The sequence below is a fragment of the Podarcis cretensis genome, assembly GCF_951804945.1.
Source record: "Podarcis cretensis genome assembly, chromosome: 1".
Taxonomy (NCBI): Eukaryota; Metazoa; Chordata; class Lepidosauria; order Squamata; family Lacertidae; genus Podarcis; species Podarcis cretensis.
The window spans coordinates 4759957-4785943 of record NC_137170.1 but is presented as its reverse complement, the minus strand read 5'-3'; the positions used below and the strand labels follow the sequence as shown (position 1 = coordinate 4785943).

General features: G+C 48.1%; 2 protein-coding genes across 2 annotated transcripts in view; one reads left to right on the top strand and one right to left on the bottom strand.

The window, feature by feature from the left end:
- TXNDC16 (thioredoxin domain containing 16) overlaps nt 1-685 on the bottom strand; it is a 48210-nt gene extending 47525 nt beyond the window's left edge. The window contains exon 1 of the mRNA XM_079988645.1: nt 556-685. The gene's annotated coding sequence lies outside the window, so the exon portion shown is untranslated. The remainder of the gene's footprint in view (nt 1-555) is intronic.
- Nucleotides 169-24660, top strand: GPR137C (G protein-coupled receptor 137C). Its single transcript, XM_079955421.1, has 7 exons — nt 169-798; nt 10704-10747; nt 11675-11903; nt 13700-13849; nt 15456-15581; nt 18625-18734; nt 20745-24660. The coding sequence occupies exons 1-7, from the start codon at nt 448-450 to the stop codon at nt 20908-20910; spliced, it is 1176 nt and encodes a 391-aa protein (XP_079811547.1). The 5' UTR covers nt 169-447; the 3' UTR covers nt 20911-24660.
- Nucleotides 24661-25987: the final 1327 nt, after the last annotated feature.

Below are 25987 nucleotides of genomic sequence, written 5' to 3'. Positions count from 1 at the left end.
AAAGGGGAGTGGGCGGGGCTTCTCCCCTTGAGCGACGCGGCTCGGCAGCCAGCGGGCGGGCCCCTGGTGGGCGGAGCTCGGCGGCGGCCAATGGCGAGCGGCGCGTGGCCCGGAGCGAGCGCCTCAAATCGCCGCGGCCGCTCAGCTGATTGTTTCTTTCGCAGCTGGAGCGAGGGAGGGAAGAGTTGGCTGGTTCGGGGAGAGCCGAGCCGGCGCTGCAGGCGAGCGGGCGGGCGGGAGGTTGGTTCACTGGCAGGGCAAATATATTGATATATATGGATTATTTTTGAAGCTGGATTTGCATGGAGCTGTGAGCCTCCCCATAGCGGGGTGCAAGGCACCCCTTCCCCCCCCCCCCAGTTTTGCACCCCACCCACCCACGCACCCCTTTGCACAACCCCCCGATTTGTTACTTTGCAGGGCACCCAAGGGTGCCCCGGGGGTGCCATGGTGCTGCGGGGCCCCGATCCGGGCCCCGATCCCCGCTCCCCGCTGGCCCTGGGACTGAGCACCTTGCACACGCTGCTCTACGCCGGCCTCTTCCTCTTCGCCTACCTGCAACTCTGGCTGCTCCTCTACTACCGGGAGAAGCGGCTCAGCTACCGCACCGTCTGCCTCTTCCTCTGCCTGCTCTGGGCGGCGCTGCGCACCGTCCTCTTCTCCTGCTACCTGCAGGGCGCCCTCCTGCCGCCCCACCGCCAGCCCCGGCTGCCTCCCTTCCCCCGCTGGCTGCTCTTCTGCTTCCCCGTCTGCCTCCTCTTCGCCGCCGGCTGCCTCCTCAATCTCTATTTCGCAGAGGTAAGTGCACTGGGGAGGGATGGGGGGGGCGTCTCTCTGTGTTACAAATAAATCTATGTGTGTTTGGATTTTTTTGCATGGTGTTTTAAAAACAGCAGAACAAAACAAGCGCGCGCGCACCCGGCAGCCCAGGCACGCCCCCCCCTTCCTCCTCCTCCTCCTCCTCCTCCTCCGGCTTGTTTGCCTCTTCTTGTTTACCACATTCTGGTGCATCTGCAAAAAAACTTGGGATGGATTTTCCTCCTCCTGGTGTTGGAGAAACCCAAAAGGTTTTTTTCCCCCTGCAAGCCTTAGCTTGTGTGATCTCTCTTGCAGTTTTTGCAGAGGTTGCAAGCGCACCCGGGCTTGCTGTACAGAGCCCTTGTAGTTCTAGATGTGCATGTAAAATATATGTGCTTTTTTTCTCCCTCTTCTTGCAAATAAGGGGCCAGTGCTTGCAGAGTACCAGCAACAGCCTCCCAGGTTGTCTCTGCTGGGGCAGGGAGCGCTGTCAGCCATTACGTCATCGCTCCAGAGCCTCTCTCCCCCCCCCACCCTTGTTGCTGCATTCCTCCTCTCCCTGTTTTGCTTTCTCTCCTTCTTCAGTGTCAAGACCTTTGAAAGGATCTGGCTATTAACCCTATTCCCATTTTACCTGCTTTTGATGGCATCTCCACATCAGCATCCTAGGAAACTCTATTCTTTTAAAAACTGTAAGCGAGTTTTGCCACTTTCTATAATCCAGAAGATGAAAGGGTCAGAACTGAAATATTTTTGTGGCTCCCCCCCCCCATCTGCTGGGGTTAATCTCCTACCCCTCCCACCCTGTGTCTTGCGGATCAGCTGTTTCCAAACCCCTGCAAACTCCTCCTGTCTCCCAAAACAAAACAACATTCAATTATCTGGCTTCAAGGTTTGGATGTTCAGTTGAGCATATTGCATTGCAACCCCTTCGTTGTTGAGTTGGGAGTAGGTTACACCAGGTTCTTTGGGGCTTATTTCCAGGCAGGTACCCAGGACCTACGTACAGCCTTGAACACAAACCTCCTCCTCTCTCCCGATTTCAGTTTTGGCACCCCTTGTCTGAACAGGATGATGCCCCCCACTCTACAGCAGTTGGCTGAATTTCCTTAAAATTTCCATTCTTTTGGTGGGTGTGTTTCTTTGGGTCTCAAGCAACACTCCCTCTCTGTGTGTGCAAAAGTGTCTTGTCACTTAGGATGCGGTGTCAACAATGATTTCATTCTCCCAGGGATGTTCACGTGATAAGCACGAGTGAGAGAGAGGCTGTTATCCCCAGTAAAAAATAAGCACTGACTTCTCAAGGCTTGCTTTTTCGTAAGGCTCTCTCTGGGGTGGCGAATGAGAGTTGATGCAGGAGTAGCAACCTTAAGGCTGCAATCCTCTAGCACCGTTGAGCCTAGTGTTGTTCTTCAAATGGGTGTACATAGGATCGATGGACCGCAAAATACTGTGCCACACCTTCCAAGGAGAGGAGGTGACATTTGCAGGTGGCATCACCCATAAAAGGTAAAGGGACCATTAGGTCCAGTCGTGGCCGACTCTGGGGTTGCGGCGCTCATCTCGCTTTATTGGCTGAGGGAGCCGGCGTACAGCTTCCGGGTCATGTGGCCAGCATGACTAAGCCGCTTCTGGCGAACCAGAGCAGCGCACGGAAACGCTGTTTACCTTCCCGCCGGAGCAGTACCTATTTATCTACTTGCACTTTGACGTGCTTTCGAACTGCTAGGTTGGCAGGAGCAGGGACCGAGCAACGGGAACTCACCCCATCACGGGGATTCGAACCGCTGACCTTCTGATCGGCAAGCCCTAGGCTCTGTGGTTTAACCCACAATGCCACCTGCTTCCCGGCATCACCCATAGGCATCCCATAATCCTTGTGAAGGCAAGCTAAGAGATCAGGGTGATATTGGCTGGTTTCAGTGCTGTTACGAAAACATGACATACCGGTTGCAAGGTTTTAAGGCTATCGAAGAGAAGCGCTTGAAGAGTCTTGCTCGTCAGAAGGTCTGACTTAAGAGTATTGGGCTTGAAAGTTGTTAAGCGTCAACCCAGACCTCGCTGAAGAGCAGGCTCTTAACCAGGGGTTGGCAACCTAAGGCCCATGGGCCACGACTTGTTTAACCGGCCAATGAACTGAACCGCCCACTAGGCAAGTCCCTGCACACGGTGCTAAACCAGCGTGGTGCGGGGACTCGCTTCCACGGCGCCAGAAATTGAGTCTGCACATGCACAGACACTGGGAATCACGGGCATGCGCATTGCATGCGCACACTCTCACCCACAGAGGGCTCTCTGCTGGAGGGAACCGGCCCAGGCGAGGTAAACCTTGCTGACCCCTGCTCTTAACCTTTTGTGTGTCCCCTGATTCCCTCCTGGGTAAAGATGACTACTTGTGAGGTGGTAAAAGGTAAAGGGACCCCTGACCATTAGGTCCAGTCGTGACCGACTCTGGGGTTTCGCGCTCAGCTCGCTCTATAGGCTGAGGGAGCCTGCATTTGTCCACAGACAGTTTCTGGGTCATGTGGCCAGCATGACTAAGCCACTTCTGGTGAACCAGAGCAGCACACAGAAACACCATTTACCTTCCTGCCGGAGTGGCACCTAATTATCTACTTGCACTTGCTTTCGAGCTGCTAGGTTGGCAGGAGCAAGGACCGAACAATGGGAGCTCACCCCGTCGCGGGGATTCGAACCGCCTAAGGCTCAGTGGTTTAGACCACAGCTCTACCCACGTCCCGTGTGAGGCAGTAAAGGCAACAAGAAAAGCTGTGTTCCATGGCAGGACCTCTCTTCTCTGACTGGCAGCCAACAGCTCTCCAAGGTTTCAGATGGGAGCCTGCTCCCTGCCCTACCTGGGGTTACCTGGGACATCCTGCATGCAGGGAAGATGCTCTGACACTGAGCCACAGAGCATGTTGGCATGCAAAGTTATGCACCCATTGGCTGTGCCCTCCTGGAAAGTGCATAGGTCAATTTCCAATGGACTCTGCCCCTGATGGTTAGTAAGTTGGGGGTTGAGTTCATTTCTGGATTTTCTGCCTCTGGGGGCTCCCCAAAACGTACCGTATTTTTCGCTCTATAGGACGCACCAAACCACAAGACACTCTTAGTTTTTGGAGGAGGAAAAGAAGAAGAAAAATATTCTGAATCTCAGAAGCCAGAACAACAAGAGGGATTGCTGTGCAGTGAAAGCAGCGATCCCTCTTGCTGTTCTGGCTTCTGGGATAGCTGTGCAGCCTGCATTCGCTCCATAAGACGCACATACATTTCCCCTTACTTTTTAGGAGGGAAAAAGTGAGTCTTATAGAGCAAAAAATACGGTATTTGACAAGCTTTTTCTCCATGGTGTTCCCCTCAGAATCTAGTGTTAATTAAGGATCTGGAAGCATGGGGAACCAAGCAGAGCGGCTTGAGACCAATGAGTTTAGAGAAGGACAGAGCTCCTTCTGTCTCACAGTGATCTCCTAGGTGTATCTGCACTCCACATTTTTAAACTGCATTCAGTTTGTTTGCAGGTCTAAAGAGTGAGCTGATATATTATGGGGTGCAGCAGCGAGGCTGGCCCGTTGACTTTAGACTACAGGGTTAACTGATGTAACAGCTCTTTAAAATCAAATCTGCAGATTAGAAGCACTAGTTCTGAAGGAGGGGGAAATATCTTGTTGATCTCAAGCTTGCAGGGTCCTCTTCTGCAACCAGACTTTAAAGGGTGAAGCCAGCTTTCAAAACGGCAGCTTGAGGTGGAATCTGCCGCAATTGTCTCCTCCTGAACTCTATGAGCTATGAATTCACATCTCAAGTTAACTACAGAGCAAGGATTCTTAGCTTCAGTCCCTAGAGATAGATGGTGGAAACTGGTCTAAAAATCTGGCTGCATGGACAGGACAGTATCAAAGAGAAGGAAAACTTGAGACTGATGATTAACCCCGAGCATATCCTGTGCACACTTACTCAGAAAGGAAGAGCATTGCTCAAGCCTGGGCATATTTGCGGATTAATTTTGGAGAAGACCCCTGTCCCCAAGGAGTTGTTGCCACATAAAAATTCAGGGGTCAGGGATGGGGAGATCAAGCCAATGCAATCCAAATTGCAACTGAGGTGTAACTGGGAACAAAAAAAAATGCATGGATATGTGCCCCCTTCTCTAGAGGTCCAGAGGGGGGCAAAACAAGAACAGGGCCTTCTTTGTGGTGGCTCCCTGTCTGTAGGATGCTCTCCCCAGGGAAGTTCACCTGGCACCTTCATTACACACCTTTAGGCGCCAGGCAAAAGCGTTCCTTTTTAACCAGGCCTTTGGTTGATCTTATTGACATCCAACAAAGTTTTAGAAAGTGGTTTTGTGCCGGGGGCGGGGGGGAGGTATTGGGTTTCTGCTTTTGGTTTGATTTTATTTGTTGTGGTCTTGTTGTGAACTGCCCTGAGACCTCCGGGTATAAGGCAGTAATAAAGGTAAAGGGTCCCCTGACCATTAGGTCCACTTGTGGCTGACTCTGGGGTTGCGACGCTCATCTCGCTTTATTGGCCGAGGGAGCCGGCGTACAGCTTCCGGGTCATGTGGCCAGCATGACCAAGCCGCTTCTGGTGAACCAGAGCAGCACACGGAAACGCTGTTTACCTTCCCGCCGGAGCGGTACCTATTTATCTACATGCACTTTGACGTGCTTTCAAACTGCTGGGTTGGCAGGAGCAGGGACCGAGCAACGGGAGCTCACCCCATTGCGGGGATTTGAACCACCAACCTTCTGATGAGCAAGTCCTAGGCTCTGTGGCTTAACCCACAGCGCCACCCGCGTCCCCCATATAAGGCGGTGTATAAGTTGAACAAATAATACCGTATTGGCCCGAATATAAGCCGCCCCCAAATATAAACCACTCCCTTAAAATTCTGCAGGCAATCACACCCATTCTGTTTTGTCGTATGTCTGTTTCAGCAGCGAGATCGTAAAAGCCAATTTTTGTAAGGTCACAAATTTAAGCCGCGCTTTAACTTTTCATGGTCAGAATTTGGAAACAAGGTGAGGCTTATATTCAGGCCAATACGGTAATAATGATAATAATGATGATGGATGATAATAATAATAATTAATATCGGATATCGGGAGCTTGCCCCAGTTCCATGAGCTACAGTTCATGTCATGGAAGGGGGCAGTGAAGATTTTGCTGGAGAACTGGTCCCTTTTACAGATCTGGAATACCGAGTCAGGAAGCTTTGCGTTGCCCAAGAATGCCAGTTTGTCTTCTGCTAGGGAATGATTAAGCAGAAACCACGACTGCCACCATCTCCTTTGTAGAGAATTCTTTAGCTTGCACAGAGCACCACAGTTTGTTTTTTTTATCATAATTTTGATTGAATTTTTCCATATTTCATTTAATTCAATACACATATTCACAACTTATATTATTTGCTCAAGATGAGCTTAGACTTCCTTCTATCTCTTTCTGACATCCCTATAATCTATAACATATTTTTCGCATTTCTGTAGTCATTTCTTTATCCTATACAGTGGTGCCCCGCAAGACGAACGCTTCGCAAGATGGAAAACCTGCTAGACGAAAGGGTTTTCCGTTTTGGAGGCGCTTCGCAAAACGAATTTCCCTATGGGCTTGCTTCGCAAGATGAAAATGTCTTGCGAGTTCCTGCGGGTTTTCCCCCCTTTTTTCACCCTTTTCCTAAGCCGCTAAGCCGCTTATCAGCTGATCCGCTGATAAGCCGTTTAACAGCTGATCGCTAAAAGCCGCTAAACCGCTAATAGCGCTAATCCGCTAAGCTGTCAATGGGCTTGCTTCGCAAGACGAAGAAACCGCTATACGAAGAGCCTCACGGAACGGATTAATTTCGTCTTGCGAGGCACCACTGTAGTCACCTTAAAATATCACACTCTTGTTTACAAATCAACATCTTATTTTCACATTACAAAACATTTCACGTTAATGCTACAAACGTTTTTAAATGAGTACAATTTTCTTTCAGGTAAATAATAAATTTGCTCCAGGCCTTTTGATATTTTTCTTCGGGCTGATTCCTAATTCTCCCCGTCAGCTTCGCTAACTCCACAAATTCTACCATTTTTATTCTCCAGTCTTCCAATGTAGGGTGTTCTTGCTGCTTCCACCTTTGAGCCAGGAGGATTCTCGCTGCCGTTGTGGCTTACATAAATAAATTTACATCTTTTTTATAAATTTCTTCCTCAATTAGCCCTGATAAAAATGCCTCTGGTTTTTTACTGAAGTTATATTTTAGTATCTTTTTTTTTATTCATTGTAAATAATGTCCCAAAAAGCCTTAACCTTAGCATAGGACCACCACAAAGCACAGAGCACCACAGATGAGAAGCAAGAACTCCAGTGTGTACAGTTTGCACAATTCCCCTCCCTGTTTCTCTTCTTCCCTTCCTCGGCAGCTCTGCATTTTTGCATACCCATAAGACGATCCCTGCAGCTAGATGAGGCCAAAGGCCTTTCTACTTCAGCGGTCCGTTCTCATGGTGTCCCACCCTTGGGTAGTTCCCTTTTCAGATATTCAGTATTTCGGCTTTCTTTGCTTTCAGGCATTATTATTTTTTTGCTCTCATGCCATAGCTGTCAACTTACAGATTTGAAAATAAGGGACCAGCAGCCTCAAAAATAAGGGATCAGCAGCCAAAATAAGAGATTTTCGAAGCGCAGGTATGTTCAGCTTCTGAGCCCCTGCAAGCCAACGGCAGAAATCCCAGCCAGCAGCCAAACGAAGCCTCAAGCGGTGGTTCCCACAGCGCAGCAACCCGGCAAAGGGGATGCAGCAAGGAAAACCACCGTCACCTCTCCGCTGGGAAGCGCTGAGCAAAGGCGAGTCCCCAGGCAACGCGGCTGATTTGATTGGCACAAGGCATGCAAGCTCCACCCCCCAGTCATTCTTAGACTCCTTATTGGGTGAGGAATGCAGCCAAGCAACACAGTTGGAGCCTCCCTCCTCCCTGGCCGGCAGGGAGGGAGGGAGAGGAGCTGCTTCCTTTGAAACCCGGGAAATTTAAGGGACGTCATCAATAAGGGACAGCAGCGGGACACGGCGCTGGGATAAGGGACTTTCCCGCCAAATAAGGGACGGTTGACAGCTATGTCTCATGCGCGCACACACACATGCACAGCACTCTGTGTGCATATGTGTCTGTACCAGTCTGTGAAATGTTATTACACAAACCTACGGTGCCGCCGTGCTTGGAATACTGCGTGCCGTTCTGGTCAGCTCACCGCAGAAAGGATATTGCACAGCTGAAAAGCGCTCAGAAAACAACAGCAAAAATCACAGAGATGGAGCAACTCTCCTTTGTGCTTGGTTCAACTCTGAATTTTACCAAACTGGGCAACAGCTTGGCTTCAAAAAGATTGGAGAAATTCATGGAGGTTCGGACCCTCTCTTGCTACCAGCACCAGTCCTGGTTTCAGGGTTCTCAACATAGGTATCTGGTTGGTGACTGTGAGAATAATAATAATAAAATAATTTTATTTATACCCCGCCCTTCAGAAAACCGGGCTTAGGGCGGCTAACAACAAATTTAAAACACTTAACTGATGCAACAAAAAACAGCATAAAATACCGTATAAAATGTGAATAACAATAAATTCAGAATTCAAAATTCCATTTAGGGGCAAAATCCATCCAATAAACATTAGATGATCACCAGGGCTAGCTGGCTAAATTAGTCCTATTTGGGCCAGTGAGGAGACCAGGGGAGAATTAGCTGTGGGATCCCAGAGCGGGTAATCTTCATAAAAAGGGGGAGGGGGAGGGAAGGAAGGGGAATAAAAGATCAGGCTAAGTTCGAATTGAAATCCAGGTGGAATAGTTCTGTCTTACAGGCCCTGTGGAAGGCGGTTAAATCCTGCAGGGCCCTGGTCTCATGGGACAGAGCATTCCACCAGGTCGGAGCCATCACTGAGAAGGCCCTGGTGGAGGATAGTCTGACTTCCTTAGGGCCCGGGACCTCTAAACTATGGTTATTCGTGGACCTTAAGGTCCTCTGCGGGGCAGACCAGGAGAAGTGGTCCCGTAAATATGGGGGCCCTAAGCCACAAGAGGATGGATGGGATAAATGGGACTCTGTTCTCGTCCAGAAGGCTCTTACTTACATTCATTAAGGAGGAAGAGGGAATGTGTTTCTGGCCTTGTTTCCCTGAGTGAAGGCTGTATTGTGGATTTACAGAAGATTTAAGGAGGATCAGAAACCTACATTGCAAGGGGTTCAGCTGGATGACTCTGGAGGTCCCTTCCAATTCTACAAATCTATGAAACAAAGTGGTATGCCTGCCCTGAAACTTAATGCATGCACAAACAGTACGCAAAGCGGGCTTGCTTTAGTTTTTAGTTTTTATATTGAGTTTATTTACAGCGCGCGCGCGCACACACACACACACACACACTTGTCAAACTAAACATGAAAACAATAGTACAGAATCAAAAGAAAAACAACAACAAAACACCAAACAAGAAAATACAAATAAAACGTGCGTGAGAACGTACGAAAACTTAAACAAATAATAATATAAATATATACCATATTTCAGTTTTTCTTTTCTTCTAATTGACTTGCTTATCGTCTTCTTCTTCTGTAAGTGAGAGTGGGAGGCCAATTCTGGATCCACATGTCCTTCCACAGTGGGGACATTGGTTTCCGGGCGGGAGTTGATCACGGTGTGGATTTGCCAAGCATCTTATTGTTTTATTGTTGACTTCTGCCTGACTCTGGCTCCTGACAAAAGAAGGGGAGAGAGGGCTCTTGTGCTCTAATCCTGCTTGCTGGTTTCCCACAGGCAACTGGTCGGCCACTGTGATAATGGGATGCTGGGCTGGAGGGGCCACTGGCCGGATCCAGCATGTTATGTACTGAAGTTCTCACCCTGGGCCAGCAGGGGGATACTGTAGATAGTTTTCACTCAGGTCCACATATGCAAATAAGGGATTGAAAGTGACGTTCAGTGATTGGATAGTTACAGAAAGTTGTTACTGTTGCGTTGTAGTTGAGCTCTATATAAGCAGGCTGGCTGAACCCTTCAGTTCAGTTCTGTTCTGGCCTGTGAATAAACGAGCTGCCTGAAGAATCGCTGTGTCGTCTGATCTGTTCACCCACAACTTAACACAGCAGGTGGTTCTTATGTCCTTTAACTCACACTATTCAAACCTAGACATGACCAGAAATACAGCCAGGCTCCAAAATTCACACTTCTCCAGATCGAAACAGCAGCTGAAGCTGTCAGAGTGGATACTGGAACGCTGGGGCAAACTGCTCAGGGGGACTCATTCCTAGCAGAAAATTGAAAAGAAAACAGGTCCTGGTTTCCTCGTGCATCATGGGGATAAGCTCCTCTTCTTCTTCTTTGACGATCCCTCGTAACCGAATAAGATTGTCTTCCATAAACACGGTTTTAACAGTCTGTCCGTAAGTGACTGTGGAGGCCAATTCTGGATCCACACGTCCTTCCACAGTGGGGACATTGGTTCCCGGGCAGGAGTTGATCACGGTGAGGGTTTGCCAAGCGTGCCTTCCTCTTAGCACGTTTCTCCCTTGCGTCCTGAGTTCAAGTGTCTTCAAAGCCCATGACCCCTTTGGGAAAGGCTGTTCTCCAACTGGAGCGCTCACAGGCCAGTGTTCCCCAGTTGTCAGTGTTTATACTACATTTTTTTAGATTTGCCTTGAGAGAGTCTTTAAACCTCTTTTGTTGACCACCAGCATTACGCTTTCCATTTTTAAGTTTGGAATGGAATAATTGCTTTGGAAAACGATAATCAGGCATCTGAAAAACATGACCAGTCCGACAAAGTTGGTACATCGTCACAAATGCACAACGTAAAGGCTGTCTGGAGGTAGTCCTATGATGGAATAGGGGAAAACCTCACCCAAACTCACTTTTTCTCTCTTTCTGAACAGGTGATCTTCAAAGTGAAGTGTGCCGCCGAATTCAACAAATACAAGTGAGTCTAACCTTTGGGGGGGGGTGCCTTGTAACACATTAGTTGGGTAAAGGGACCCCTGACCGTTGGGTCCAGTCGTGGCCGACTCTGTGGTTGCGGTGCTCATCTCGCTTTATTGGCCAAGGGAGCCGGCCGGCGTACAGCTTCCAGGTCATGTCGCCAGCATGACTAAGCCACTTCTGGCGAACCTTCCCGCTGGAGCGGTACCTATTTATCTACTTGCACTTTGTGCTTTCGAATTGCTAGGTTGGCAGGAGCAGGGACCGAGCAACGGGAGCTCACCATGTCGCGGGGATTTGAACCGCCGACCTTCTGATTGGCAAGTCCAAGGCTCTGTGGTTTAACCCACAGCGTCACCCACAGAGCCATCCGCGTGCCGGATTTACATATAAGCTAAACAAGCTATAGTTTAGAGCCCCACTCTCTTGGGGGCCCCAAAAAAATTTAAAGGAAGAAAACCTGGATGTACATTTCCAAACGATAAGATTAAAAAACAAATGAAATAAAACCTACATACAGTAACAGTGTTTTGTGTTGTGTAGGCTCCTGTGATGTAAGTCATGGGCCCCGCCTGCTAGCCTGGCTCCCTCAAATATCACTGGTTTGCTCCTTTCTATATATAGGGTGCCTACATTCTGCATGGACTGTTATGTGCAAATGGCTTTCGATACCTATCAGGTGCATAAATTTCCATATAGCATATATTCAACACAAAAACCAGTGACAATTTGTTGTTGACAAAGGACAGCTGGACATATAAAGGGCCCCGTTACCTTCAGTAGCTGAGGGCCTCATCAAACCTAAATCCGGCCCTGGCTACGTCCCTTTCCTCCCAGCAGCATCAAACAAGACAGCAACTGCGGTCCAATGACCAGAAGGCCTCCATGTTGGGACACAGATGGGATAACCTTCTGTTTCTGTTTCCAGGGCCACCCTGTACGTGGGCTCCATCCTCACCAGCCTCCTCTTCGTCTTTGTGAATTTGACGTGCGCATTGCTGGTGCACGGCAACCTCCCTGAGGACCAGCTGCGGTGGACGGTGTACACCCGGGCTCTGATCAACGACAGCCTCTTCATTCTCTGCGCCGTGCTGCTAGCCTGTTTCATGTGCAAGCTGTCCAAAATGTCTTCGGCCAATGCTTACCTTGAGTCCAAGGTAAGGGACAGCAAGGGTTGGTGGGTTGGTTTGTTGTTGCTCTTGCTGTTGTTGTTGTTCTTATTGTTATTGTTGTTATTTTCCCTCGCCTTAAACTCTCCCATTTCCAATGAGTGACGTTGAGTGGCTGGTCTCCGCAAAGGTAGGGTGTGGTTGTTAAAGTGGAAAATTGGTACAGCCAGAAGGGCGGGGTATAAATAATAAATAAATTATTATTATTATTATTATTATTATTATTATTATTATTATTATTAATTATTAATTATTAATTATTACTTTGGTTCTCAAACTTAATCCGTTCCAGAAGTCTGTTCCAAAACCAAAGCGTTCCAAAACCAATGCACGATTTCCCATAGAGAGGATTGCAAAATGGATTAATCCGTTCCAGACTTTTAAAAACAACTCCTAAAACAGCAATTTAACATGAATTTTACAGCTGTCCATGGAGGCGCAGGTTAATTCTGTGTCCAGGGCAGCTGTTTATCAGCCTGTGTAGCAGATGAAGCTCCTGTATATCTGAAGTCCTGTATATCTGAAGGAGCGTCTCCAACCCCATCATCCAGCCTGGACACGGAGGTCCAGCTCTGAGGGCCTTCTGGCGGTTTCTTCACTGCAAGAAGTGAGGTTACAGGGAACAAGGCCTTCTCGGTAGTGGCGCCCGCCCTGTGGAACACCCGCCCATCAAATGTCAAAGAAATAAACAACTTTCTGACGTTTAGAAGACATCTGAAGGCAGCCCTGTTTAGGGACGTTTTTAATTACCGATGTTTTAATGTACTTTTAATCTTTTGCTGGAAGCCACCCAGAGTGGCTAGGGAAACCCAGCCAGATGGGCGGGGTACAAATAATAAATTATTATTATTATTATTATTATTATTATTATTATTATTATTATGTGACAGCAGAGTAAGAGCCACTTTCATTTCCCTACCCATCCACAACTCTTTTTATGGACGCTACCTGCCTCTCTGACTCTGTCCCTTTCCTGCCTCTGTGGAATGTTTGTGAACGTTCCGTGACCCTGCAGCCCATTTCTCAAGTTCCAACACGTATCTGCTTCTGGAAGAGCAGGCTGTCCGTACAGAATGGGCAAAAAAACACACCAAAGTAGCTCTGAATAAATTTGCATCAATTAGCATAGAATATTCATGGAACACAGTCCGTTGTGCACGGAGCTTTACGGGCTTAACCGAAGCGAGAACAGACAGGTCTCTACCCTGGGCGACAATCTCTAAGGACATGGCGTCGCGGCTCCCCCCCCCCCCCCCCCCCGCTCCATGCCTGAACCGGTTGCTTTTATCTTGTGTCTAAAAATACCGTATTTCGCGCTCTATAAGATGCACCAGACCATAAGACGCACCTAGTTTTTGGAGGAGGAAAACAAGAAAAAAAATATTCTGAATCCTGCATTCACTCCATAACACACACAAATTTCCCCTTACTTTTTAGGAGGGAAAAAGTGAGTCTTATAGAGCAAAAAATACGGTAAGTGTCTGTGCCAACCAGTCATTACATAGGGTAGTAAGAGCATCCTCTCCATCTTCGAGGCTGGTAGAGTAAGAGATTCCTTCTCTGTCGCTTCTGATTCTTTGTGAATTTGGCATGTTCAAATATTTAAAAGCTGTTTTTCTTAAAAGAAAGAAAGATGAGCAGCTCTTCTGGTTCAGTTCTCTCGTGAACAATTTACCCAGCGTAAAAACAACCACTTAAGAAGAAAGATCTGAGCACCAACGTGCTGTATTTTTAATGCCCTCTTTCAGTGTATATGTGTTTTTCTTTTTTAAAAAAAAAACTAGGGCACATCTGTCTGCCAAGCCTTGCTTGTGGGTTCTGTCGTCGTCCTCCTGTACTCCTCGAGGGCTTTCTATAACCTGGTGGCGGTGGCGATCTCGCCGGACCACGTGCCCAGCCCCTTCAACTACGGCTGGGATAACCTTTCGGATAAGGTCAGTGGACTTTGATCCAGGTGTTTCCGAATTTCCTTATAAGAACAGAAGAAGAGTCAGTGGCCCGTCTAGTCCAGAAATCCTGTCTTCACATTGGCTGAGCAGATGCCTGTGGGAAACCCACGTGCAGGATTCGAACACAAGACCCGCTCTGCCCCAAGGTTGTTTCCTGCAACCGGTATTCAGAAGCTTTGCTACCTCCAACTGTAGGGGCAGAGTGCAGCCTTCGTGGCTAGCAGCCCTTGATAGCCCTCTCCTCTTCCATGAACTTGTCCAATGCTCTTTTAAAGCCCATCAGTACGTTTCCGAGCACAATTCAAAGTGTTGGTGCTGACCTTTAAAGCCCTAAACGGCCTCAAAGGTCCAGTATCCCTGAAGGAGCATCTCCACCCCCATCATCCATCCCGGACACTGAGGTCCAGTGCCGAGGGCCTTCTGGTGGTTCCCTCGCTGCGAGAAGCCAAGTTACAGGGAACCAGGCAGAGGGCCTTCTCGGTGGTGGCACCCGCCCTGTGGAACGCCCTCCCACCAGATGTCAAAGAGAAAAACAACTACCAGACTTTTAGAAGACACCAGAAGGCAGCCCTGTTTAGGGAAGCTTTTAATGTTTAATAGATTGTTGTATTTTAATACAGTGGTGCCCCGCAAGACGAATGCCTCGCAAGACGAAAAACCCGCTAGACGAAAGGTTTTTCCGTTTTTCGATGCGCTTCGCAAGACGAATTTCCCTATGGGCTTGCTTCGCAAGACGAAAACGTCTTGCGAGTCTTGCGATTTTTTTCGCTTTCCTCCCCCCTTTTTCTAAGCCGCTAATAGCCTCTTAGCCGCTAAGCCGCTAATAGCGCTAATCCGCTAAGCCACTAATAGGGTTGCTTCGCAAGACGAAAAAACCGCTAGACGAAGAGACTCGCGGAACGGATTATTTTCGTCTTGCGAGGCACCACTGTATTTTGTTGGAAGCCACCCAGAGTGGCTAGGGAAACCCAGCCAGATGGGTGGGGTATAAATAACAAATTATTATTATTATTATTATTATTATTATTATTATTATTATTATTATCTAAGGTGGTGGCGGCTGTCATGGTCTCCTGTGGCAATGAGTTCCATAGTTTAACTGTGCACCATGTTGAAAAGTACCTTCTCTCTTATCGTTCCTGAATCTTCTAAATAAGAGGTGTCCCGCAATGGAAGTCTGTACTCGTAGGACAGTCATCAAGGACAGTCCCAGACACAGCGTAGCCCATGAGTAGGCAAATCTAAGGCCTGGGGGCCGGATCCAGCCCAATTGCCTTCTAAATCCGGCCCCCGAACGGTCCAGGAATCAGCGTGTTTTCACATGAGCGGAATGTGTCCTTTTATTCATAAAATGCATCTCTGGGTTATTTGTGGGGCCTGCCTGGTGTTTTTACAGGAGTAGAATGTGTGCTTTTATTTAAAATGCACCTCTGGGTTATTTGTGGGGCATAGGGATTCATTCATTTATCCCCAAAAAAATATAGTCAGAGGGACAGTGGACCAGCCCCCCGCTGAAGAGGTATGCTGACCCCTGGCCACTGTAACCCATCTCCTTGAGTGCTGGACTTGAATCCATGCCCTGTTCCCGCAGGTTCGAGGCGAAGAAGCCGGAAGCGAAGAATACGTGGTTTTTGGGGTCGTCTTGTTCCTCTGGGAATTTGTCCCTACAACATTCCTGGTTCTCTTCTTCCGGGCTCAGAGGATTGCACAGAACTTGGTACGATCACACAGGGTTTGCACGGATCATCTACTTTTCCCAGTTAAAAACAGAGCGTGCCCCTCAAACTGTGAAGACCGCTTCGAAAGGAAATGATTATTTTTTTTAAAGATTTTGTTGAAGCAAATCAAACAAATTGATAGAGCGGAAGTAATGGAAGTGGCAAGAAGCAGCACAGTATATCCAAGAGAGGCTTAATATTTGTTTGGTGGGGTATTGAAGACCATGGGGAAAACAAAGTTTCACCACTGAGAGGGAGTTTCAGGAGTCTGTATTTGTTGTGCGTAAGATAAAATCCCTCCAAAATAGGATTTTGGCGGTGGGGGGTGTGTGTACTACATTTCTTTCTTTCTTTTTTATTTTTTTCAGTGCAAAATTACAACAAAAATTACAAACATTGAATCCAAAATAAAACAGTAGAAACAAGAGAAAAAAACACAAGAGGGAAAAAGAACACAAAAAACAGAAACACACATCTACAAATAAAACCATATAATCATTCAAATCTAATCATTACATATATACCGTATTTTTCGCTGTATTAGACGCACCGGACCATAAGATGCACCTAGTTTTTAGGGGAGGAAAACAAGAAATAAGAAAGGAACGCAAAGCATCCTGAGCTAAGAGGGAACGCTACTCCCTCTTCGCTCAGGAGGCTCTGCAGGGCTATCCCTGAAGCCAGGATCGGTGCGCACCGATCCCTTTTGCCCTCCTGGCTTCAGCAAAAGAAAGCCTCTGGCTTCCCCCCCACCTCCCGGAAGAGCCGTGCGCTCTTTAAAGGGAGCGCAGCTCTTGGGGGCTTTTCTGGGAGGTGGGGGAAGGGCCAGCCGCGCGCTCTGTCCCTTCACCCACCTCCTGCAAAAGCCAGGGATAGCTGCATGGATGAAGGCTCCCCTTGCCCAGGAGAGGCTGTGCACGGCTAAGGCTCCCCCAAGAGCCGCACTCCCTTTAAAGAACGCACAGAGTTTGTGTGCGGCTCCATAGCTGTCAACTGATTTGAAAATAAGGGACCGGCAGCCTCAAAAATAAGGGATCAGCAGCCAAAATAAGGGATTTTCAGAGCGCAGGTGTCAGAGCTGCCTCCAGGTCCCAGCTCACAGAGGACCAACGCTAGGCTGTAGTTATGTACAAAAGTCTTTATTGAGGTGCAGTTTCCATTTTAAAGCCGCAGCGCGCAGTTCTACGTCTCGACCTTAGACCGGCGAAGTCCCGTCTGAGTCTCCTCCCCTTCCACACCAGTTTAACACTCTCGCTTTGCTCCACCTCTTCCTAAGTTCCTTTCTCCTCTGGGCCCTCCTGCCCGCTAGGGTTTCATCCTTTCTGGATTCCTCTGACGCTGACCCTGATGATTCTTCCCCCTCCCTCCGGCGGGCTTTAGGACCTGGTTCCCTATCCAGGCTACCTTCTGTGCCGCTCGCCTGTACATTTGAACTTGGCGCGCGCGCCCAGCCTGCAACTTTCCTCTTGACCGTTCCCTCGCTCTCCGATGGAGGCGTGGCCAACCCTGACTCATCTTCTCTCGCTGGTGGTGAATATGTGGGCTCTGATACCTGGGACTCCTCCCCCCCACTACGCTCTGGTGGGGAAGCTGGTCCTGATTTCCAACTGCTGCTCTGGGAGTCCCCGCTGGCCCCTTGCTTCTGGGGTGTCCCCCTTGGGTCCCCCCTTGCCCTGCCCATCGGCGCCCCCTTCTGTGAATCTTCCGATTCGCTGGAGAGGCTCACGGAATCTATCGGGCTGCTGTCATCTTCTCCTATGCTGCCCTCGGATTGCTCCCCCTCGCTCTCCATCTCCTCTCCTCCCTGCGCTCCCGCTGAGTCCCTGACAGCAGGTATGTTCGACTTCTGAGCCCCTCCAAGCCAAAGGCAGAAAGCCCAGCCAGCAGCCAAACGAAGCCTCAAGTGGTGGTTCCCACAGTGCAGCAACCCGGCAAAGGGGATGCAGCAAGGAAAACCACCGTCACCTCTCCGCTGAGAAGCGCTGAGCAAAGGCGAGTCCCCAGGCAACGCGGCTGATTTGATCGGCACAAGACATGCAAGCTGCACCCCCCAGTCGTTCTTAGACTCCTTATTAGGTGAGCAACGCAGCCAAGCAACACAGTTGGAGCCTCCCTCCTCCCTGGCCGGCAGGAGGAGCTGCTTCCTTTGAAAGCCGGGAAATTTAAGGGACATCATCAATAAGGGACAGCAGCGGGACACGGCGCTGGGATAAGGGACTTTCCCGCCAAATAAGGGACGACACACGCTCCATGCGGCTCTTTAAAGAGAGCGCTGAGCAGAGCCTCCCGCCTGCATTCGCTCCATAAGATGCACACACATTTCCCCTTACAGTGGTACCTCGGGTTAAGTACTTAATTCGTTCTGGAGGTCCGTTCTTAACCTGAAACTGTTCTTAACCTGAGGTACCACTTTAGCTAATGGGGCCTGCCACTGCGCAATTTCTGTTCTCATCCTGAAGCAAAGTTCTTAACCTGAGGTAATATTTCTGGATTAGCGGAGTCTGTAACCTGAAGTGTCTGTAACCTGAAGCATGTAACCCCAGGTACCACTGTACTTTTTAGGAGGGGGAAAGTACGTCTTATAAGTGCAAAATACGGTGTATATACATACTGACTTCTGTCCTTCATTCCTAAGACCTTAATTTTTTTTCTCTTTCTAGGTTGTTGTGTCTAATGTATATTACCTCTTTTTTACACCATTTTTCGCTTTCTTTAACCCTGCAAAGCATCATTCATTCCATACTGATATGCTTACTCCAGAACAGGGGGCTGTGTGCTACAGTTCTTTGGCAGCACATTCGTTTAACGAGTTATTTTTTCAGCTAATGCTAAGCTCCACACATTTTTACATCAAAGCAAACGTTGCAAATTCTGCAAGGTTCCCCCTCCCCCACTGAAAGAGGAAAAGGAAATTAAAAGAGACTTTCCTCCCCATCTCCCCCTAAGTGGGATGCTTCCCAAGACTGTCTGCACCCCAGACCCATGTTCTAAGATCGCTGTCTGTTTTGCTCACTTAGCTAACAGCCTCTTTTAACCAAACAGGCGCCGGCTGGAATGATAAACAGCCACAGCTACAACTCCCGCGCCTATTTCTTCGACAATCCAAGGCGGTACGACAGTGACGACGACCTTCCGAGGCTCAGCGGAGGAAGGTAGCGTGGTTGACGGGGGGAGAGGGCGTTTTGTCGGCAGCCCACTTCAAATCGTAGGGAAGGGCTGTATGGCTCAGTGGGTAGAGCACATGCTTTAGAACAGGCATAGGCAAACTCGACCCTCCAGATGTTTTCGGGACTACAATTCCCATGATCCCTGACCACTGGTCCTGTTAGCTAGGGATGATGGGAGTTGTAGTCCCCAAAACAGCTGGAGGACCGAGTTTGCCTATGCCTGCTTTAGAAAGTTGTGTAGTTGTTTATTTCATTGATGGGAGGGTGTTCCACAGGGCAGGTGCCACTACCAAGAAGGCCCTCTACCTGGTTCTTTATAATATCACAGCAGGGTGGATTTGATTTAAATCAAATGGATTTAAATCACAATTTAAATCACTAATCAGTAAGACTTGATTTAATTTTTTTTTCTTTACACAAATACTCATTCTTGCTGATATAGTCTTAATATTTACAACCAGATGAAGGTTACGTTTTTGGAATAATAAATTTTCAGAGTAGCTTTTATACAATATCAAAATTTATTGATTTGGTCATACTATTAGAAATACATAGACAGGTAATTATGAAATTATTGTGAGGTTTAATCAGTTAACTGTTTATATTTGGATAACTTTTCTGCTGTGCTTTATTGGAAGGAGAAAAATAATCAGTTCCTTAATAATGTAAACAATTTATTTAACTAAAACAATAACAATATAGCATATGTTTGTTAACTGATGTGGTTAAACAATTGTTTTATTTAAAAAGACTGAGTTTTAGCACACGTGAAAAACTTACGTAATGTAAATATACTATAATGTAACTTAAATAGAAAACTACCTTTAGAAAGATTTTTCCTCCAAAAGCATTTTATTACAAAAATCCAATTTAAATTTAAAAAATCTGATTTTAATTTTAAAAAACCTGATTTAAATTTAAAAAAACCTGATTTAAATTTTAAAAAACCTGATTTAAATTTTAAAGAATCCAATTTTTTATTTTTTAAAAAAATCATTGATATTTATCCACCCTGCCTCACGGAAAGAGAACTGCCAGAGAGCCCTTGGAGCTGGGCCTCAAGTGTCTGGGCTGGATAATGGGGGCAGAGATACTCCTTCAGGTACAGTGGGCCAAGACCGTTTAGGTCAGGCATGGCCAAACTTGGCCCTCCAGCTGTTTTGGGACTACAACTCCCATCATCCCTAGCTAACAGGACCAGCGGTCAGGGATGATGGGGATTGTAGTCCCCAAACAGCTGGAGGGCCAAGTTTGGCCATTCACTGGTTTAGGTGTAGCCTTATTGGAGTTCACCGATTGGGTCTGCGTTGCTCCTGGACAGGAGGAAGGAAGTCAAATGACACCGAGGGTTGGTTCAGAGAAAGTGTTCTTTATTTCTGCTCTCCAGAACAGCAGAAAGGCAGCTGCGTGGTGTGTCCACTGCAAGTCCAAAGAAATGACAAGTTTCATGCAGTATTTATATCCTCCAGGCACCCTCTCCCCCCTTCCCCAGGAATCCAGCCACGTCAGCCTATACACGCAGGTTGACATCACAGATGTTCTTGCTCCGGCACTCTTAACCATAAAAGGGTTTTCCTTCCTGTACTTCTGACCGTAAAAGGATCTTCCTGTTCCTACTCTTATCTTGGAGCAAGAGGTCACCATCTCCAAGAACACCCTCTGGCGCTGTTCCCAGACTAAGTCTGTGCACCTTTGTGGTCAGGATATAAGGCACAGACGTGTCTTCCCTGTTCTACTGGCACAGTCAAGGCCATTCTTGCCGTCACAAACTGATAAAGGAGAGGGCTCTGAGCTCTTGTTTATACAGCTGGGTTTTTGGCTCACGAGCTCAAGTTAAAGCATTTTAGCTAAGGAAAAATAAGGATTTTGGTGCAGTTTCAAACTGCCTGCACAGTCAGTTTTGGGTTTGGGAAACCCATTCCTTCATTGGTGCATTTGGTTTTGGATGGGTTTTCCCGGACCCGCAAGACTTCCCTCCTCCTTCCTTCTCTGCAGCTTGGCTACCCCCCAGAGCTCCGGCTGGTACGGTTCCTTGACGGGGAGCGACAGCTGCGTCATGATCCCGCCGTTGGTGGCCCCTCCGATGGACGTGGCCCCGCTGCTTTTCACCCACGGGAGCCTGGATTCGAGAAGCCACCCGAACCCCCGCCTGGTGCCGTAGGACTGGAACTCGCGTGCCTCTGGGGGGCTGCGCCTGGGTGGGAAGCGGACGGAGCAGGGCTCCAACCAGGTGCGCAGGACTCGGGCGGCAGCTCCCCGCTGGGTCCCCAAATACCTAGCGCGACTCCCGAGGTTTCCGGGACATGGGAACGGAAGGACGGGGGCTTTGCAAAGCCAACTCTTCTTGCCAAGTGGTACTTGCAATGATGGAAGCCGGCGAGGTCAAACCACAGCCCTATAGTATTTCGTTTCAGTGGGTCGGGCCTTCCAGATAAGGATACCACCTTGGCAACCGAAAACAGCAGCACAGACCTTTGCTGGCAGACCTTGATGGCTGATAATTTGCACTTTTAACCGAACTTTCCCAAGGAATGCTCCTTCTCCCTGCCAGTCAACTGTCTCCATCAGCTCGGGAAGACGGTTCTGGGTAACCCTTTTAATTGCACATCCATAGCTGGGGAAGTTTGTTCGGTCTTCCTGCGATGACTGGAGCATCTCTGCGTACTAACGGTGGGGACGTTTCGGGTCGGGTGGGGAATTCCTTGCTTCCAAACTTTTCAGAGTTTTAAAATGGGGAAACCATAACACAAAAAGAAAGAATGTTAACAAGTGTGGCACAAGTGTCGTGGTCTCACAAGGGTTAAGTTACCTTGCAGCTATGCTTTGCTATCAATCTGTTTATTCCTGGGGCTGTTGAAACCAATTCTTCATATTTTTTTGCATGTGGTTTGAAGCCCCTTGTGACCGACTGACTTATGTTGAGCATTGATTTATAAAACTAAAAAACTTGGTTCACACACTGGGGAAAGCAGAGCTGTTACTCGGTGGTGCTTTTTTATTTTTTTTAAGACAGAATGGCTCCATGAGGACCAGTTGCCTGCTTGCTATGGATATTGCAGAGGCAGCTGAGGTTGATACCTCGGCTGCTTTTAGCCAGCCAGCTACAGGTGTGGTCCGGGGTGGGAGAGCCTTCTTAGGGTTCGCTTAGCAGCCGGGAAGCAGCACGGTTAGCATTTGGACTGCTTAGCAATCACGAAATAGCACTGTCATCTGCAATGGAGAAAAAGTATGGTTGCACTCTCTAACAGAGTTGAAGAAAACTTTGCCTCTTCTCCTTTACTCCTCCCTGCTTCTTCTTAATAGAGAAGTGTAGCCATTGATTCATCTTCTGGAAGATTTTGCAGTTCATGGCAGTCATACTTTTCAGCAGAGAAGGGGATAGGGGGCGGTTGCCTGTTTATAATGCACACAGCTGTGTTGTCTAGAGAAGCTGCAATCCGTCCATTTTTTAAAAATCCAAGCTGGGAATGTACACTCTTGAGTGGATAGTATTGGGATGAAGTGAAGACTCCCTAAGGGTCAAGAGGCAGGCTGGATGAACCCCTTCTTATATTGGGTCATTTCCACCACCTTCTGGCTGCAAAAATCTGATTCTGCTCCCTTGTGACGGAATGAAGACATGTCCCCATTGCGTAGAAGTTCAGACCCAGAGTTGGAGCTCTCTGTTCCACCAGGTTGCGTGCATTCTGCTTCTCAGGCCGTTCGAGAACCAGGTGATTTATCCCTAACATTGAGAGGTAGGAGGCAGTATCTTGCCAAACTTGGCCCTTCATCTGTTTGGAGACTACAAATCCCATCATCCCTAGCTAACAGGACCAGTGGTCAGGGATGATGGGAATTGTAGTCTCAAAACAGCTGGAGGGCCAAGTTTGGCCAGGCGTGCTCAAAGTGAACGTGACTTCAGCAAAAAGTGCCGGTTTTAAAATTTGTTGGGGGGGGGGGGTGTCGTGCATGCGAAAATGCCTGAACAAATTTAGGTTCTTGCACAAGCTCTTCACCCAAATACCTGCTTGCAGCTCAGCCTCTTCAGAGATTTGGGGAATCTTTCACCCATCAACTGGACTATAGTTCCCAACATCCCTGGCCATTGGCTGTGCTTGCTGGGACTTATGGGAGCTGTAGCTCAGTGGCACCTGGTGGGTCCAACCCCCCCCCCCCAAAATAAACACCCCTGGGCTGAGGTCATGTGCTGGAAAATAGCTGTTTTGGGGGCCTAAAGCCATCAAGGTTGTCAGCAAATTCCACTTCCAAGTGATGCTAACTTGCCAAAGACTTGCTGGGAGACGTTTGCCCATTCCTAGCGCTGTGCTCACAAATTCAGACGTCTTGTGTAATATTAATAATAATGATTTTATTATTTATTCCTCGCCCATTGGGCTGGGTTGCCCCAGATTTCTTGACTTTGCACAGATTTCTTGACTCTGTTTTTTTCTGTTCAGCTCACTCTGACCAACCAGGGCATTTTGCTGCTCTTTGGGACTTAGTTCACAGGCTGCTTTGGGAAATGTGTGGAGGTTCATCTCCATTAGCAGACTCTTAACAGCCCCAGGACAAAAAGGATATTTCCCCGCCTCAAGGTACTCATGGAGCAAAACTTCAGGTGCCATCTGTAAGCGTTTGCTTAGGAGAGAAACGTTTCTCATTCCAGCAGCTCTTTTGCTTTTCAGACCTCAAGATATCTTCCCGGGGGTAGAACTGTGTAGCTGTCCCTTTCAATTCGCAAGCTCATTCTGATACCCCGTGAGGATATCTAGCTGGAATAATGGGTGTATCTCCTGTTCACAGATTGAGAAGGAAAACTACATGTTACACCAGTTTTTGAAGTCACACCGAAGTGCTGGCAACTTTTCAAGAGTGGCTGCAGATTGAGATAATAGCATTAAACTCTAGTTTAGTGTTACAGGGCCAAACCTAGGGCCCCCACCCTGACAGACTTGTGTTCTCCTCCTCCAATGTAGCTTTCACTGCTTTTTAAAATTGAAATTAACCAGTTTAGCATTGTGTCCGAGTGCTAACCTGTGGCTAATCTGATTGGAACAAGCCAGCTTCATAAACTGTGTTTTGAAGGAAACCTCACGTCGCGCTTTGCGGTAGGGAAAAGCACCCGAGCTGTTCTCTTGCAACAGTAAACTGTGGTTTTTAGCGTTGAATCAGGGCCCTGTCAGGGTGGCCATTTTGCAAGGGGGGGGGGAGGCGGATTCGTAAACATGTTAGTGTCGACATGTGAGATTTGACAGCTGCCAAATTTTAAGCATCTCTTGAAAAAGGCCATATTGGCTATAAGCGCTCTCTCTCCCTCCCTATCCCAAGCTAATGTGTGACTAGGAACCCCACCCCACCCCGCCATCAATTGATCCCTGACTCGGGTGAAACAAGTCATGTCTCGAACTCTGTGCTGCCCTCCTTCACCCACCCAAGGCAGATCGCGCTATTAACACCCCCTCACCCACCCCTTTTCTTTTCCGCTTTTAAGAGTTTTACAATGCACTGGGAGCACTTTATCATTTTTGTTTTGTAGGCGGGAGGAGGGCATTGTGTTAAGGGCTATGAGCTCTTTATCCAACGTTTTGCACTGAACTGCATCGACTAAACCTGATCTTTCCCACTCGTCGGAGCCACTGTCGGTTAGGACAGCGGGGTGGGGTTGTAGAATGAAGAAGTAGTGATGGCTGACGAGACGTGGGTGCCCTTTTTGTTCTCGTGGACAGCTTCTTATTTAAAGGGACAAATCCTGCCATGTGCGAGAGTTCGCCCGTTCGTGGTATGGTTTGAGGGGCGCCATTTTGCCAGCTGTCCCTTCAGCCCTTGGGGGGGCTGCGCCTAATGAATGTACCCCACGCTCAAACCTCCCTCAAACTGAACTGTAATGCCATTCATGTTTTGGAAATAAAGGTTTGTTTTTATCTTGTGAGACGGGAGTTTTCAAAGGCTCGGCTTTGCGTTTTCTTGCTCTTCTTCAACCTCTTCTTCAAGAGGAAAAAATTAGAAGGGGTGGGGGGTGGGGAATGGAGAACTCTGCAAAAGCACCAAAACAAAAAAACCCACATGAACTTTGTAAACAAAAACTGGTAAATCGGTACCATAGACTCCTAGAATGGTAGAGTATTTTTTAAAGGGGGGGGGGGGACACACACGAAATGGAATTCTCTGCCATGGGTCACGAATGCTCCCCTCCCAAAGGCAGTGTGTTTACAATGTCTGATAATTCCAACAAAAATGCATACTTCTTTAAAAAGTAAATAAATTGCATTTACCTGCAAGTAGAGCAGCCTTTGTTAACCTGGCGCTCTCCAGCTGTTTTGGACTACAACTCCCAGCAGCCACTGTGGCACAGACCAAAACAGCTGGAGGGGGAGCAGACGGATGTAGAGGTTTTTTGGAGTGAGGGGAATTAGCAGGATTGGGGGAAATAGCTGGAGGCAAGATAAAGAATGTGCCAGTTCCCACCTACCACGGGGGGGGGAGTCTTGGGTGCTTCTAGTTTCCAAGGGTCAGCTCTGAGAAACAGTGCTGTCTAGCGGTTAGCCTTTGACCTGCCATGAAGCTCCCACTGGGCCAGCCTCTCAGCCTAGCCTACCCCACAGGGTTTTTGTGGGGATTAAATGAGGCAGACCATGTCACCACCTAGAGCTCCTTTTGCAGGGGAAGGGGGGGAGTTGTTATTTTGGTGGTGGTTTTTATTTTGATTGTGTACTTTGTGGTTTTATATTCTGACTTTATCCTGTGAAGCGCCCCAAGACCTGAGGGTACAGGGCAGTACAGTTGAATGTGCCTCTGGTTGAGCATTTTCAAGTTACGCTCCACGGCGACCCGGAAGTAACAGAGCACGTTACTTCCGGCTTTTGCCGCATGCGCAGACGCTCCAAATGATGTCACGCGCATGCACGGAAGTGGCGAACCGCAACCTGCGCGGAGCGTTCGCTTCAGGATGCGAACAGGGCTCCGGAACGTATCCCGTTTGCATCCAGAGGTACCACTGTATATAAATTCAATAAATAATAATAACCATCTCTTTAAGGAAACGTACCAGTGTAGGAAAATCATTTTGCTCACCCAGCCAGCCCTTTGCAATCATAGAACTGTAGAGTTCAGAGGGACCCAAAGTCCACCCCTATACATCGCAAATTCAGGAGAATAAAATGAAAGAGCAAGAGCATTCTGTCTCAGGTCTGTAAGTCCCACTTCTGTATTTATGCACATTTGTTTGTTTTTACAAACCTGAGCCCTTTCCACATGAC

What these genes read in the sequence shown, in the direction of transcription:
- GPR137C (XM_079955421.1), top strand. Translation starts at nt 448, where the DNA reads ATGGTGCTGCGGGGCCCCGATCCGGGCCCCGATCCCCGCTCCCCGCTG. An exon ending in TCAATCTCTATTTCGCAGAG is followed by an intron (nt 799 to 10,703) that starts GTAAGTGCACTG and finishes CTTTCTGAACAG; the next exon opens with GTGATCTTCAAAGTGAAGTG. An exon ending in GGGATAACCTTTCGGATAAG is followed by an intron (nt 13,850 to 15,455) that starts GTCAGTGGACTT and finishes CTGTTCCCGCAG; the next exon opens with GTTCGAGGCGAAGAAGCCGG.